Raw genomic sequence first — 16,059 nt, forward strand, 5'->3', positions numbered from 1 at the left:
CAAAGCTTATCAACCCTATTGATGTAAAAAGGCTTTCCAAATCAGATCTGTTTCAAAATATATTTGCTCTGAGAAGTATTAATATCAATAATGTGAGGTTTGTGTACAAATGTCACTGACCTCTGCTCTTTGCCCCTGGGAACCTGCCAGGACCTTTATGAGGCAGATGGAGTGTGTGTGTGTGTGTGGGGGGGGGGGGGGGGGGGGGGGGGGGGGGGGGTCATTTGCATCATTAGAGGAACTACACTGTATCAATACGTTTGGATTCTTCATCAAAAGTTAGATGAATCAAATTTGAAAAGGTATTTTTTCACAGACTCTTTGGACCATATTGTAAATATACAGAAAAAAATAAATGTGATCTCTTTGCAGCAGTGTTGTGATGTCTGAAAATTATGAGTAAGTTTATTTTATTTTACAAATCACAAAAAATCATAGCTGCTTTCAGAAATATCCAAAGTTTGAGAACTTTATAAATAACATTTCAAATGTGCACATTTTACGTGTGATTTGTTTTGTTCTGGTGGTCAGATATATTAATGCAATATGAGTGGACGTAAGTAACCTACCAATATTGATATTGAGGAGATTATGTAATACTTAGGTTTGAATTCAATATAAATGTTAATGTTCTTAATAAAAACAGACAGGTAAATATGCTAGTTTTATATTTGTGTCAGATTAATTTATTTACTAAATCTTTAACTCAATGTTTGTTAAATCAATGGAAGAAAGAGTTACATTTTCATAACATTATGATTAACGTTGAAGATTATTTTGAACAACCGTACATTGCACTTATATATAGGTACAATTTTCAACTTGTGTTAACAATTCAACTATTATGCATTTTTCTTGAGCTTTTAAAGGAATAATAATTAATTAATCCCTCATAGCACCTACAAACTTTCAAAACAACATTTCAAACTGTTTTCAGTGATTTTAGGAATTTAAAAATAGCTGAAATTTTTAGTGTTTTACCATTTAGGTTTTTCAGTACATTGCCACATTCCTCTCACTTTTCATTTAAACATTGTTTTAAAGCATAAACGGGAAATCTGGACCAAAGACTTACCAAAAAAAAGTCTCCAGCCACAGGATTGTCTGAACATGCCAATCACGAATGTGTCTTTTCAGGGGAAAAAAGGTGCAGATTACGTTGATCTCTGGAATGTAGATTATTTTGAACATGTAACTGTAGCGGGTCAGGCTGGCATCTTGTTTCTGATTATATACACACACACATATAAATCATCGTGACACATAAATGAGCAAGCTTTGAAGATTTTTTCCGGAGAAATAAACCGATTCACGTTTCCTGGAATGGAGCAATTTTTAAACAAGTTCTAGTTTTTCAATGCAGGTATTGATGTTTTACCTCCCTCTGGCCCCACTTGATTAGTGCAGTTTGGCCTCAATAACGTTAAAGATCCGAATGCTCATGTAAATTGAGTAGTGAGCTGCGGTGTTTTAACTTAGAAAATGCTCAATTTTTCGTCCATCGTAAGTTAAATCTATAGTTTATATAATTATAGTTTACTGCTGATATTCTGCAACGTGATCTTTTTCGCTTTAAGTATTGTGGGTAAAAGAAAACTAGTCTGACAGACCCCTTGGACGTGTTGGTGTGGAGAAAATAACCGTAGTGTTGTAGGTTGAGTTCTGCCGGTTTACTGATTTTTTTTGCGTACTGTTTAAACTGGTTACTTTCACATCACTTTCGGGACGAAGGAACAAAATCCTACACAAGAACCCAGATCGTTGCTGGCAACGTTGGCAAGGTCAAAGCGAGATGGAAGTAACAGGATATACGACACGTTTGCAGCGTGAACTTTATCACTTGCGAATGATGTTCGCGTTATACTTTGCAAGTTCACGATCAAGACGACTTTTTAATCATATTGTTCATTCCCAGCACTTTTGCAAGCGTGTGAAACAAAAGGGTCGGAATCCAACGGGACAGTCGCCAAAGTTTTAACTGGTTTAACTTTTCCAAAAGTTAACTGAGCTGAACCGTTAGCATGTTGGGATCCTGGATTGGAGTTTTTCGTGTTTTTTTTCTTTAATGAGGAGAAAGTGTGTTGGTGGTTGGTGGTGGGGAGAGAAGGGGGGGGGGGGGGGGGAAGGAAGCTTATCTTGCCGTTGTGCAGTCTTAAGTTTCTTTTCCTTTCGGCTGCAGGAACTTGACAGTGAGAAACGAAAGGCTCGTTGAGCTGAGAGTGAGAGAGAGAGAGAGTGAATGAGTGAGTTGGGAAGAGAGAGAGAGAAAGGCCAAGCGGCGTTTCGCCTTTGTTGTTTGAGGAATGCGGAAATGTTGATGTTCTGTGTCAAATGCTGAAGGGGGGTCACATTCAGGCGCCGTGGGAAAGAAAAGGCAGCACCGCTGCTCTCTGGTCTCTCTCTCTCTGACAAGGGCGGGGGGATGGACAAATCCTCAGGATAAAAAGGGAAAGAGGCTGGGGGGGGGGGGGGGGGTGGTCTGCTTCCAGTCTCCAGATATATGTACACAACTCTAGCCTGCATATATTTATATTTATATATATATGCTGGACGAGTTTTGCAGCTTATAGAGTCTGCGCCGACCTTTTTTTTCCGTTTTCGCATGAATTGCAATCCACCACCTCTCCCACCCCAATCCTCGACCTCGTTCACACACTCCGAAGTGCGGCACAGCTACTACCTGTGTGGCCCAGTCTGTAGCGCTCAGGGCTGCCCGCCCCACTCGGCTGTGTGTGGGTGCGTGTTCAAACACATTTTGAAAAAAAAGAAGTCGAGCTTGACCATAGCTTGAAAGGACGAAACTGCGACAGCGGGCGATCTTTGAATGTCTATTTATAAATAGGTATATTGTTTTGGTTAAATGAGTCCTGGAGATTTGATGGGGTGTTAATATTGGTCTGTAATCCGGAAATATATATGAATACAGCTGCATCGGGTTTGCAAGCCGGGACCGTGTCTCGCTCGGTGATAAATGGTAGCCATGATGTGGAGATGCCGGCGTTGGACTGGGGTGAGCACAGTAAGAAGTCTTACAACACCAGGTTAAAGTCCAACAGGTTTGTTTCAAACACGAGCTTTCGGAGCACGGCTCCTTCTTCAGGTGAAGGAGGAGAAGAAGGAGCCGTGCTCCGAAAGCTCGTGTTTGAAACAAACCTGTTGGACTTTAACCTGGTGTTGTAAGACTTCTTACGGTGATAAATGGGACGGAGCCGCCGATGTTTGCTGACAAATGTACTGTTCACCTGATTGCAGCATTTGCCTTGTCCCACAGCCTCCCACAAACAGCATTGCCAAGGGCCTCAGGACTGCTGGCATCGGGGAGCTGGCTGGCTAGCTGTCAGTCTCGGTGACAGATGGAGATTTGAACAGAAACGGGAAAGCCTTTTGGCTCTACCTGTTTATTTATACTGGAGCTGCGGAAAGTAGTGGGGGCTGCCCCCCCCCCCCCCCCCTCATCCTCCTCCTACCCACCCCCATCCCCTCCTCTGGATACAGTGGATGTGGGAAGAAATTCCTGTGGGTTAGAAGAGGACTCAGAGGCTAAACCCCCACCCCGCCATTGAATTTAAAGGTGACTGGATGAAAGAAAGAAAAATACTTTGTTTATTGGAGGTTTGGTCAAAGCTGCAGCGGGAGATTGTTAAATTGAAGCAGGCGGCTGGCCGCCTTTCTGGCTTGCCTGCTAGTTTGATCGATTTGTTTTGTACACAATCTTTCGGCGGCGGCAGCACGTGTTGATAAGGTGGGCGCTGTGCGCATGCTTTGGGAAGCTGGAATCCCGGCCGGGGCCGCTCACAGAGGCTGCCTGCCCAGCCCCGCACCGAGCCTGTGTCCGCTTACCCGGGGAGAGGGAAGCGGCCCCTGCGGCTGTTCTCCGTTTGCCGGAGGGCAGGAGGAAGAGAAGGGGGGGGGGGGGGGGGGGCAGCAGCTGGCTGCACAGCCGCCTTGTCGGTGTCCTCTGATGGGAAAGCCAGCTTTCTAGGCATCGCTGCACAACTTTCAATGGTACAGCGTCGTCCTCATGACTGGAATCATTAACTTTCTGTCAACTCGGCTGATGGGTTGTTGTTTTTTCTTCAAGAAGATAATTTAACACCCACTCCACCCCCCCCCCCCCCTTCCCATTATCAGTAATTCAGACTTTTTGTTTAAAAGTTCCCCCTCACTCGCAGTTTGGTTGATTCGTTTTCTTTTTCTTTCCAGATGTGATTGGCCCGAATATCCAGATTTGTTTCCGTCTATGTGTGTGAGGGACAGCGCGGGGGATCCGAGCCTGGGAACATGGAGGGGAAAGAGGCCAGCTTCTCTGACCGCTACGAGCCGGTGGCCGAGATCGGGGAAGGGGCGTACGGCAAGGTTTACAAGGCCAGGGACAGGAAGAACGAAGGTCGCTTCGTGGCTCTGAAGAAAGTGCGAGTACAGACCGGGGAGGAAGGCATGCCTCTCTCCACCATCCGGGAGGTGGCTGTACTGAGGCAACTCGAGTCCTTTGAGCATCCCAACGTGGTCAGGTGAGGGGAAGAGATCGAGCTGCCATTGAACTTTAATAATGCTGCACCCATGGCGTTGGAATTGCATCCACATACATGCAACGTGCGCATGCCAATTTGGGGGGGGGGGGGGGGGAAATCAGATCTGGAGCACATGCCCGGTGGTATTTGAGTTATTTGTAGATATCACAGCCGAAAAGTTTTGTATGGTCAACCTGGGATTTGGTTGAGAATGGGGACCAAAAAAGAGCCATTTAGATTGAGTGGGCACACCCCCACACTCTAGTGGAAAACTACCTATGTCGTATGGTCAGTCAGGTGCGAAAACATCAAATGTCCACCAGTCCCACCCACAGAAACGCTACACTTCCTCTGGCGGAGCCGGCAGACATTTATTGAAATCGCACCAATAAAACAATGGGCAGAGGGGAAGAGGCGGGGTGCATCCAGCCACCTCCCTGGTCAAGTGGGACAGTTTCCCCAAACTGGATTGTAAAGTTGGCCAACAAATATGGACCGTCCTAGACATTTGACAATTTTTGGTGGGGGGGGGGGCGATTTGTCATTCACTTTCCAAGTTAAAATGAGTTAATTAAATTAAGTTTAATGCTTCAATATAGAGGTCATTTGCACATTATATTAAAATCTGCTATGTAATTTCCATCGTTTCAATAACCTTTGTTTATATTTACAAGCACAACCATTATACCCCTTCCTCCCAGTAATTTAGTTAAAACCCAGAATTTAAAGTGCCCGCCCACACCATTTCAAGCCAGTGAGGGTGGCCGAGAAACACAAAGTTGACGTTGTGACATGAGGAACGTTTTGTGCAAATTAGGTGAAAATGCATAAAGTTTCTGATTTTCTGACTAGCAAGCAAAAAAAAACCCTTATTGCCTCTGTGGATCTCGGTGATTCTTCTCAAAAGTTGACTGGTTGCAGCCACCTCAATTCAGACGTTTCAAATCATAATACTTGCATGAAGGACGGACGTGTCATGATAATTTAAAGGACATTTGGAAACCCCTGTTTCGGGGGCTGGTGAAGGTCTCGCGTAATTAAGCGCGGGAAGTGAGCGGGAAGGCGCTGCTTGTCCCCTTCCCGTCCGCTTTGTGTGGGTTGTTTCCATCCCGTCCGCGGTCCTACTTGTCCTTCTGCTTGTGTCAATCTGTCCGCCTGTTATTCACTTTTCACAGGTTAAGAATTTCCAGCAGGGCCGAGCGACACCTTCGTTCTGTAACGGATCATGCAAAAAGAAATGACGCAAATGAGTAATTGCCAACGATAAGATTAATTTTAGCTGACATAGATAGCATTTTAGGGAATTTCCCCAAAAGTCCTAATTTTGGAGACTCGTGTTCTGAGTGTACTTTTTTTTAAAAAAGGGCCTTTTTTTAGAGACGTTGCGTGTACGTACTGGGATGACTGTTAACATTTCTTTGTTTCTGTCTCCCTCCCTTTAATTCTTACTGTAGGGCAGAAGCAGCAGAGCTTCTTTTGTTGGCGTTTTTCCTCATTTCATGTCATTTGCATACAGCTGCAGAGTAGTCTGTTACCTTTTGAATGCACATTTGGATTTTAATTTGATTATAGAAACCACCTTAAGTCACTTCTAGAATAGAGGTTTTCATTTTCACTTGGCAGTAGGGGTTTCCAACTTCTTGGCTGCCAGAGACTTTTTTGGGGGTGGCGAATGAGTAAAACATTTTTGGCTCTCCTTATTAAATGCCTTTTTTGTAATGTCTCGTTTCATTGCAAGTGTCATATCCTTCTGTTGACTCATCTATTCTGAGCTTCAAAAATGCACTTCCTTTCTCAGTTTATTATTTATTTTTCCAATGGAAGAAACACAAGTTGATTCTTAAATACAAAGTGATCTGCCATTTTCAGTTTTCCTTTGCATGATCTAAGCAGAAGTTATTTTCTGCAAGTTAAAAGGAACAATGAACATCTTCATAAAAAGTGCATGATGGTCCCATATTTATTTGTTTGCAAATATGTGATTCAGAGAATCATCACTTCCCTGTGAAGTTATGGTTCTAAATGAGTCTAACTTCTACTTTTAGGACTTGCTCCTCCAATTCTTATTAAAGCAATTGATACATCTTCTTGTGAAGGCAGTCACCCTTTTAACATTAGACGAAGGAGCTGAGTTTCATAATTTCAAGGGCTACAGCCAATCAAGCACACTTTAAATATAATCATTAATGCAGCGTAGAAAACTGAGCAGCCAATGTTTCCTCAGCATAGGTACATAAACAGCAATAAGGCAATGACCAAATGATCTGATTTAATGATGTTGGTTGAAGGATAAATATTGAACAATGACGGTTAACTCCCATGCTATTCTTCAAAACAGTACCGTGGGATTTTTGAAGTTCACCTGAGGGGCCAGTTAGGGCCTTAACATTTCATCTGAAAAATTGTACCTCCAAGAGTGCAGCACATCTTCTGTACTGCACTCAAATGTCAATCAGATTATGTGATGAACCTCACAACTTCTGACTCAGCAGCAGAAAGCGCTACCAACTGACCCACTGCTGGCACATTCTAGGGGTATGGATTGGAATCTTCCTTGATCTCAGACCTCCAAAGTAATTTCAAAATTCAGTTCTAGAGCCAATTGAACTTACAGCTAGGCTGGCTCACTGAGATCAGCATCCAAGACTGGGAAGGTTCTGTAACAATAAAAAACACACGCTGACTTGACAAATATAATTTCAAAGTAATTTCCTTGCAGTCATGTAAAATGACAGTTTTTCCATTGGACATCTAGCTATTTATTTTGAGAAGGTGGAAGCTAAACCCTTTGTGAATTGAGTGGTCTTAACCTAGTAGAGATAAAAAAAAGAGATCTGGAATAAAAATAGAAAATGTTGGAGACATACAAGATCCAATAACTGCTGGAAAGAGAAAGATTCATTTGACGTTCTGGTTTGGTTTGTTTGGTGCCTGCTCAGAATCTGCACCAGAAATGTATATCTATCATTGCTCTTTGTAGGTACTGATGAAACCCCTGTACATTTCTTTTAACCCAGTTATTATCAGTTTGAGTTCATGGCGCAGATTTGATAATCTTATAAGGATGGGTGATAGGGAAGTTAACATTATTCTGCATGGTATAGGCATTGTTCTCTTGAGATTGATGTTCAGTCTATTTGGATAGTCTAAATGGAATGTCAGTTTACATCTTGCCTGGATATATTTGATGCTGGCATGGATGCCCACCATCACTTTATTAATGAGTATCCAAAAAATATACTTTGCAAGATATAGAGGCTAACTATTTCATAACAACAAATTTCCCCCTCTCCAACAGCTGCTTTCATTTATATAGCAGCTTTAACACAGAAAGCCTCCAAATCAAAAAATGTACCACTGAACCAAAGGAGATATTGGATGGGATGATCAAAAACCTGGTAGTAGAGCAAGGTTTTAAGAAAGATCTTAAAGAAGAGAGGTAGGTAGAGAGGCGTGCAATTTAGGTAAGTAAGTCTAAAAGCTTGGAGCCTGGATAGCTGAACGCTTGACCATCCGTGATGGAGAGAACAAATGCACCAGGACTAAAGATCAGAGGCCCTGGAGAGATTTCAGGTTGAGGTTACAGAGCTGGGATGGAAGGAAAGAGAGTCAGAGACAGGGAGAGTGTGGCATACACGGAGTGTTAAGGATCTCCATAAATGCACATTGAGCAAGAACGTATGAGAGGTAAAGGTAGTGAGAATCATACAGTAGATAGATGAGACAGCCCTGGGAGATTTATAGAAAGAAGTAGAGTGGAATAAAAGTTGGAGACAAAGTGAGTGTTTTGAGAGACATACAAAAAAACTTGGAAGACATGGAGAATGGAAAAATACAGTTCATTCAGAAAGAGAGTTGGAGACAAAAAATTAACACTTGCACGAGAATTATAGTCAAAAAACAGGCACTTGCATGAAGAAGCAGTTTAAAAAAATACATTATTCATGATAGTACCATGGGAGATCAGACAGTAACTCTCATACCTTTAGGAAAAATTGTTTCCATGCTCTCAGAAGCATCCAGGCAGGTATATGTGCCTATATTTGATACGCCTCTCCATTGGATATGTGCCTACACTTGGCAACCTACACTAACTTGTGATGCCACTCTATCATTTCCAAGATTATCTACAGAAATTTTGTACTAGCTCCAGCAGTAGCTTGACATAGTCAAACATTTTTTAAGTTTCTTCTACCATTCAACATCTCACAGTATTACATTTGTCAGTGCATTATTGTCAAAAAATAACATCATAGCCTTTTTACTCACATAGTTTATAATCCCGAAAAGCTGATTTTGCTGAGTGAATATGAAATCTGCAGGTAGTTTAAGATTGTAAGAAAATAAAACTTGTCAAATTTAATTATCAGAGAAAATATAACTTATCACAATATACAATGTAGATTTCTTAAATTAAATAAATTTCTTCTTATTTTATTGACCACATTCTGATTATTATGTCTATAAATTAATGGGAGAAATGTGAATCAAATTTGCTCATTTAGCTTTCAGTGAGTGATCACTATATTAAAAAGGAGATTGGGTTTCCAGATGGTAAACACTTTTTAATCTAATGAAGACTATAATTTAAGTTAACTGATAAACGTAGGTTTATTTTATTGAAAATTATGTGTACTCAACTTATTTTGAGTCAGGAGCTGTTTATTTTAAATTATAAAATTGTGCCATAACTCCTGTAACTAAGGAAGGTGAGAGAGACTAACTGGGGAACTATAATCCAATAATAACGTCTGTTGTGAGAAATTGCGAGAATTCTAGGTCAGAGCAACTGAACACCTTGGAAATTTTCAACTGGTCAGAGACGGCCAACATGAAATTTCATGGATGGGCAATATCTGATGAACAAAGTTGAATTTTTTGCAAAAAGTAACTGAAGTATTGGAGAGGGGAAATTCTATGGCTGTTATTTATATGGCGTTCCAGAAGGTGTTTGATAAAAGTTCCTCACCAGAAACTGTTAGTTAAAGTTGAAGTTCATTAAATTAAAGTTAAACTATTGATTTGGTTCGGAAATTGACTGCAGGGAAGGAGACAGGGATTGGGGGTAATTGGCAGAATGTGATTAATGGGGTCCGGCAAGGGTCTGTGTTAAGGTCTCATCGTATTTATTAATTATTTAGATGATGAACTAGAAAGCCACATAACCAAATTGTTGATGACACAAAGATAGATGGCATTGTAAGCAGTGGAGATGGAGCTGTAAAGTTACAGAGCTATTAATAGATTGCGAATGGGCAAAATTGTGACAATGGATTTCAATGTAGGCAGACATGAGGTCAACCTTTTGGACCTAAAACAAATAGAACCAGATATTTTCGAAGTAGTGAAAAGCTAGGAACAATGCAAGTCCAAAAGTCCAAAAGGGAAGGGAGATCATGGTGTGGGCGTCCATGATTAAAATGTTATCAATGTGAGCAATCAAAAAGGCCCCTGGAATGCTGCCCTTTTTATTGAAAGTACCACAATATAAGGGGATAGAAATCACGCTTACAGTTCCATTATATAAATCCCTGACTTGGCCGAATCTGCAGTACTCTTAGTAGGTCTTAGGAAGCATATATTGACCTTAGAGGGAGCACAAATTAAGATTTATCAGAATGATGCCTGGGTTAAAGGGTTAAATATGAAGTTCACAAACACGGTCCATAGAGATTTTACAGAGATCCACAGACAAAACTTGTGATGAAGGTAGTTTAATCAGAAACATTAAAATCATTTTTTTAAATGGAGACTACTTCAACAGCAATAAATTATATGTTGCTAACATGAATAATAATTTTTCCAGCACTGCCAACCACTAAGCACTGCCTCCAAAAACACTGGTTGTAAAGCTCTAGATAGGAAGAGAGAATCACCATGTATTTGTTCTTTTTGTCAATCATATGAGATGCTAATGCTGGTTTCTGGAGAGGAATAGGATAGATAAAGCACAATTTTAAGCTTAAGCTCTACTTAATTGTGGCATCTACTTTTAATTATTGCAATATACAAATTTGTATGCACGCATTAATTTTTTTAAAAATTGTTAAATGATACTACTGCTTTTTCTGATTTTGATGAAGTAGTGGAGTATGTTGATTGGATAGAATAGCTGTCAATCATGTATCCATCGTCAAATGTCAAACCATTGATGGACAGAGTTTGCAGTGAGGATTAGGTACATCCATCTCTCACATATGTGTAAGCACATTCGTAAAAACATTATTGAAACATCCAGCACTTAAATTATAGTATATTATAATTTAGATGGGGGATCTGTGATTGCTGATCCATCCAAAAAGGGACCATTCAATCAAAAGCGTTTGAGAACTACTGGTCTAAATTGTGAGGAGAGATTACACAAACAAGGATTGTATGTGCTGGTGTCCATATGGGTACATAAGAACTAGGAGCAGGAGTAGGCCATCTGGCCCCTCGAGCCTGCTCCGCCATTCAATTAGATCATGGCTGATCTTTTGTGGACTCAGCTCCACTTTCCGTCCCGAACACCATAACCCTTAATCCCTTTTTTCTTCAAAAAACTATCTATCTTTACCTTAAAAACATGTAATGAAGGAGCCTCAACTGCTTCACTGGGCAAGGAATTCCATAGAATCACAACCCTTTGGGTGAAGAAGTTCCTCCTAAACTCAGTCCTAAATCTACTTCCCTTTATTTTGAGGCTATGCCCCCTAGTTCTGCTTTCACCCGCCAGTGGAAACAACCTGCCCGCATCTATCCTATCTATTCCCTTCATAATTTTATATGTTTCTATAAGATCCCCCCTCATCCTTCTAAATTCCAACGAGTACAGTCCCAGTCTACTCAACCTCTCCTCGTAATCCAACCCCTTCAGCTCTGGGATTAACCTCGTGAATCTCCTCTAAAAGGTGATTTGATTGAAATGTCCATGCTACTAAGGGAACAGAAAGGGTAGATGGACATAAACTATTTCTGCTGGTGAGTCTAAAACCGGAGGCCATAATCCGAAAGTTGGAGTCATATCTTTCAGGGATAAAATTAAGAAACACTTCTCCGTGCAAAGTCTTGTCTTCCAGCTTCCCGAAGTTAGAAATGATCACACTTTAGACTCAAAATCCTGGAGCTTCATGGAATTTATTTCCTTCAGCTTCTCATGTAGCAGTTAGGCTGATACATTGTTACTCGGCACGTGACTAGTACAACCCTATATATATATTTGCATAACTAAATATAATTTATTTTTCTTTTAAAAATATAACATCTCTATCTCAATATAACTATTCCAATCATTGCATTTGTTTTCTCAACAAAAGATTAGCAATCAACTTTTATAAATAAATAGAACCCGTGTGACTTTTAAATCGTGTTTTCTATTCTCAGAAAGACATTATTCACATTATTGCTGAGGTGATCGGATGTTGTGCCTCCAACTTGTAGGTTTGGCATTCATCAGACTCGGCGGCAAGTTGGCACGCTGCACAGGCGATGTTGTGTATGTTGGTCCTGGTGTTGTAGGAGTTGGGCTTGATTTTACTAATATTATGCCACTGCTGCTAACGTTGATGTTGCACATTTCTTGCTGATGCTGTCTTGCTGTGATGTGGAGATGGCAGCGTTGGACTGGGGTGGGCACAGTAAGAAATCTTACAACACCAGGTTAAAGTCCAACATGTTTATTTGGAATCACTAGCTTACGGAGCATCACTCCTTCATCAGGTGTTGTAAGATTACTTGCTGTCTTGCTGGTTAGTGGTGTTGCTACTGGTGGTGATGATGATCCTTTCTGTGTTTTCAGCTCAGATCTATGTCAAATATAAACTCTGTTCCTTCTCATTCACATGCTGGTTTCAGACTAATTATGTATGACCTGCAAGCCTCATTCACCAATCACATTTGCTAGGTTTGAGATTTTCATCATTGGATCCTGTACATGCACAGTGTGTCCTTTCAATAACTCTGGTCGTGATTTTTTTTTAAATTAAGGGGCAATTTAGAGTGGCCAATCCATCGACCCTGCACACTTTGGGTTGAGGGGCGAATTCCACGCAAACACAGGGAGAATGTGCAAACTCAACTATGGCAGTGATTTAGCATGCTTCTTGGAGAGTTGTCCTTCTGCTTATGTATCAGTGAGTTGCTGTCTTACTCTAGGAGTCTTCCTAATACTTTCTTCCATTCAGCTGCTCTGCAGGCGATTTAATCTCCAAAATGGGAGATGTAGATTGGGTGACAATAGGCGGCTTGAGTCTTCCTTTGTCTCTTGGCATTTTGTGATGATTGACCATCTAGATGTGTTTTCCTATAAATCTGCATGTCCTCTTAGATAAAGTAGTGATGAGGTGATGTTGAATCCATACTGTTCAGCAAATCTCTTCAATTCTCTGGGAGTGAATCGGGTTCGATTGTGACATGTTACTCTTTCAGGAATTCCTTGTTCAGCAACCAGAACTCGTATGACTGAGCTGATTGCTGCAGCTCTTAAATCTTTCACTCTTCAGATAAAAGGAAACTTTGAGTAGTAGTCTGCAACTATGATAGTAAGTCGGCTCTCAAAGTTTCCATGTTCTGGGTGGCACTTCAATCGTTATCACCTCCTTTATGCTGAGTATTTCTTAACCTCCTGCAAACACTCCATTCTTTCAATTTTTATATAAAAGCCTATCTAGTACACTGTCTTGTTGTGCTCTTGACGTAGCATAAGCTGCTTCCTTGATGTGCGCTCTGACAAAGGAAGGTTCAGACTTGGAGATAGCTTTAACACATTTATTAAACTGTTAACGATTCTCCTACTTGGATTCAACTCTCCTGTTAATCCTGATATAGCTACTCAGACTGACAAACCAGTCTTCTACAATCCACATGATGTGGGTGTGATGTGTTTCAAATCAACCCTGTGTACAGACTGAGTGTCTCCACTGTCCTGGTGTTTGGTCATCAGGAGGTGTTCAAGTGTTCAAATCACTTCATTGACTGATTTGGAGTCTTTCTTTTTCGTTCGATGCTTATGGTAGCAATTCTTGGTGGCATCTGTCCTGAAAGCTGGGTTGCCTGTTGGTAGTGCAGCACACGTGAATTGGAAAAATGCATCGTCCTGCCATGGTATGTCATTGTACTGAGCTGAGCAGTAACAGTGTCCCTCATGGGCAGAGTTGTACCATGTTGTACCAGTTGTTGTTCCATTGGTGTTGTTTTGTCGTGCTTGTTTTCGACTTTGTTGCTGCTGGTACGCTTCTTGTTATTGTCTTTGATGTTATTGTTGTGTTTGTTGTGCTCAAGGACCACACTCTGTGGATAATTCGAGTCCTTCACACAGTTACTCGTGTCAGCGTGTTTTGTGACATCTGCTGTTTCCTTGAGCGTGCTATCACTGAGTTTGCGGCGCTCCCCGTCTGGAGTCATGTCCGGCTTACTTGAATCAGTTTTGGCTTGTCGATGCTCCACGTCTGGAGTCAAAACGTTCAGGAATTCATTTGCTTGTGGAGAGGCTCAAGCAGATGAGGATTGAATTAATGTGGTGTCGCCGGAGTCACCAGTAGTCTCACTGTGATTGTCAAGTGTCTCTGCACACACTAGCTGAGGTCTGTCACGTTGCACATCTGGTATGGGAAGTGGGATGCCATCATCACTTGTCGCACATACAGTGGGTAGAGCCTCAGTAGTGTCTCGTCGTTCACTTGAGGTGGGTAGACTGTCAGAGTCTTCTTCTGGTGGCTCAAACAATCTGGGTGAACTGTCATAGTCGCTTTGTTGTTCACGTGAGCGTGGTAGACTGTCATAGTCTTCTTGCTGTGCACTTGAGCATGGCAGACTGTCATAGTCTTTCTGTTGTTCACTTGAGCATGGCAGACTTGCATCATCTGCTGATGGTTGCTCAGAGGAGGTTGCTAGACCCTCATGGTCTTGTTCATGCAAGGACTGCGCTCTGGACTCTTGCGTTGCTTCTATCATCGCTTTCTGTGTGGAGGTTGGGACTCTTCGTGGTGCGTGGACCACTCTCTTTGTGGAGTTGGGGACTCTTTGCGGTGTGTGGACCACTCTCTGTGCGGCAGCAGGCCGCACTCTGTGGGCTTGTACCGCTCTCTGTCTCTTGGCGTCAGGCCGCAGCATAATCCTGCACTCACGAGTTGGGATGTCATATATGTTGGGATGAGGATTCCCCAATCCGAAGAACTCATCGTCAGGGTCGTCAATGTACAACACGTCTAGTTGTGGTTCGGATTTGGTACTGGGGTAGCCACCTCCCAAGATGAAATCTTCGCCTAAGTCGTTGTCTTCCAAGACCATATCATCTTCTAGGGCGGTGCTTACTGCATGTTGCAGGGTTCTGCGGAGGTCACTTTCATCTACTGGTCGAATTTCAGGCAATGTGCTGTCGTTCCAGGTGAAAGAATTGGGTTTTACGGCTTTAAAACTTTTTTTTGTGTTTTGGGACATTTCCCCTTTAAGTGGGCGTGGTCCGGGGCCTCTGACATTATGAAGCGAGTGATGTAGGTCGTAGGAAGCGATTGCACATGCGCAGATCGCTGTTCCTTTACTTGGGACCTATTTTGAAATTGCGCATGCATGGCTTCTCGCGCATGCGCAAATGGACCTTCCTGTTCTTGCGCTCTTCGTGCAACTGCGCATGTGCAGCTCCTTTTTCAAGGTGGCTGCAAATCAAAACTGCTGTTTGTTGCTGCAAGCCTACCTCGTGGTGAGTTTTGGCGCCTCTTTTACCGTTTTTCTTGTACGTTCCTCGCAGAATTCATTTGTCCAGGACTGCCTGGAAGTCGCTATTGTTTTGCCCCTTTGAGTATTTGACGGTCTGGAAGATTTCAGCTGCTTCTGAACCCGCGATGGTAAGTAGAAGCTTTATTTTCTCTGCATCTGCAACGCTATCTAGGTCGGACGCTACCAGGTAGATCTCGAATCTCTGCCTGAACGCACGCCAGTTTTCACTGAGATTGCCTTGGTACCTGAGCTGCTGTGGAACCGGAATATCGAACATCATCTTGCCTGGTTGCCGTTGCTGGTTGTCACTGTTTGCTGAGTTGTAACTATATGGATTTAAACAGTTCACTCACTGGTACCATGTTTTGTTATGCTCTTGACGTAGCATAAGCTGCCACCATGCCGAGTTCCCGACGGATGATACCACACGTGACCAACGCCATCGGGAACTCGGGTGGTGGGGGCGGAGCTTGGGGGGGGTTAGTCTCAGACAATGTCCTGAGGCCGTCGATACGACAGAGTATGGAGGGGGCAGAGCATCGCGAAAGTGGCGCCACCCTCGATTTGGTCATAAATGGGTAATCCCCGGCCGATCGCCGAACATGGTTTCACCGTCGGCAACCGGAGAATCCAGCCCCATAACTCTGGAGCCTGAAGAGTAACCTTTGCAGTCTTGCTTGTGCCCTGCACAGATATTTCTTGTAGATCTGCTCCAGTAGACGATGATCAGTCTCTACCATGATTTATTTTCCCATAGACACATGAACTTGCTCATCCATATACGACTTCCAAATGCTCCCTTTCTATGTTGGCATATCTGGTCTCATCTGATGTGGGAGCTTCAGATGCAAATGCT

At 42.3% G+C, this 16,059-nt stretch overlaps 1 protein-coding gene across 11 annotated transcripts in view; it reads left to right on the forward strand.

Moving 5' to 3' along the window:
* Positions 1 to 284: 284 nt before the first annotated feature.
* cdk6 (cyclin-dependent kinase 6) overlaps positions 285 to 16,059 on the forward strand; it is a 352,894-nt gene continuing 337,119 nt past the window's right edge. For 2 of the 11 annotated variants that reach the window (XM_038797358.1, XM_038797368.1), the window contains exons 1-2: positions 3,909 to 4,005; positions 4,204 to 4,511. In XM_038797358.1, coding sequence (XP_038653286.1) covers positions 4,282 to 4,511 — 230 coding nt within the window. In that variant the 5' untranslated portion in view covers positions 3,909 to 4,005; positions 4,204 to 4,281. Of the gene's footprint in view, positions 303 to 1,485; positions 1,504 to 1,590; positions 1,651 to 1,763; positions 1,782 to 2,223; positions 2,244 to 2,567; positions 2,843 to 3,460; positions 3,572 to 3,663; positions 3,743 to 3,908; positions 4,062 to 4,203; positions 4,512 to 16,059 lie in introns of those variants that run through there. The other 9 variants (XM_038797366.1, XM_038797367.1, XM_038797362.1 and 6 more) reach the window with 9 other exon arrangements.

This window comes from Scyliorhinus canicula, chromosome 5 (genome assembly GCF_902713615.1).
Source record: "Scyliorhinus canicula chromosome 5, sScyCan1.1, whole genome shotgun sequence".
Lineage (NCBI taxonomy): Eukaryota > Metazoa > Chordata > Chondrichthyes > Carcharhiniformes > Scyliorhinidae > Scyliorhinus > Scyliorhinus canicula.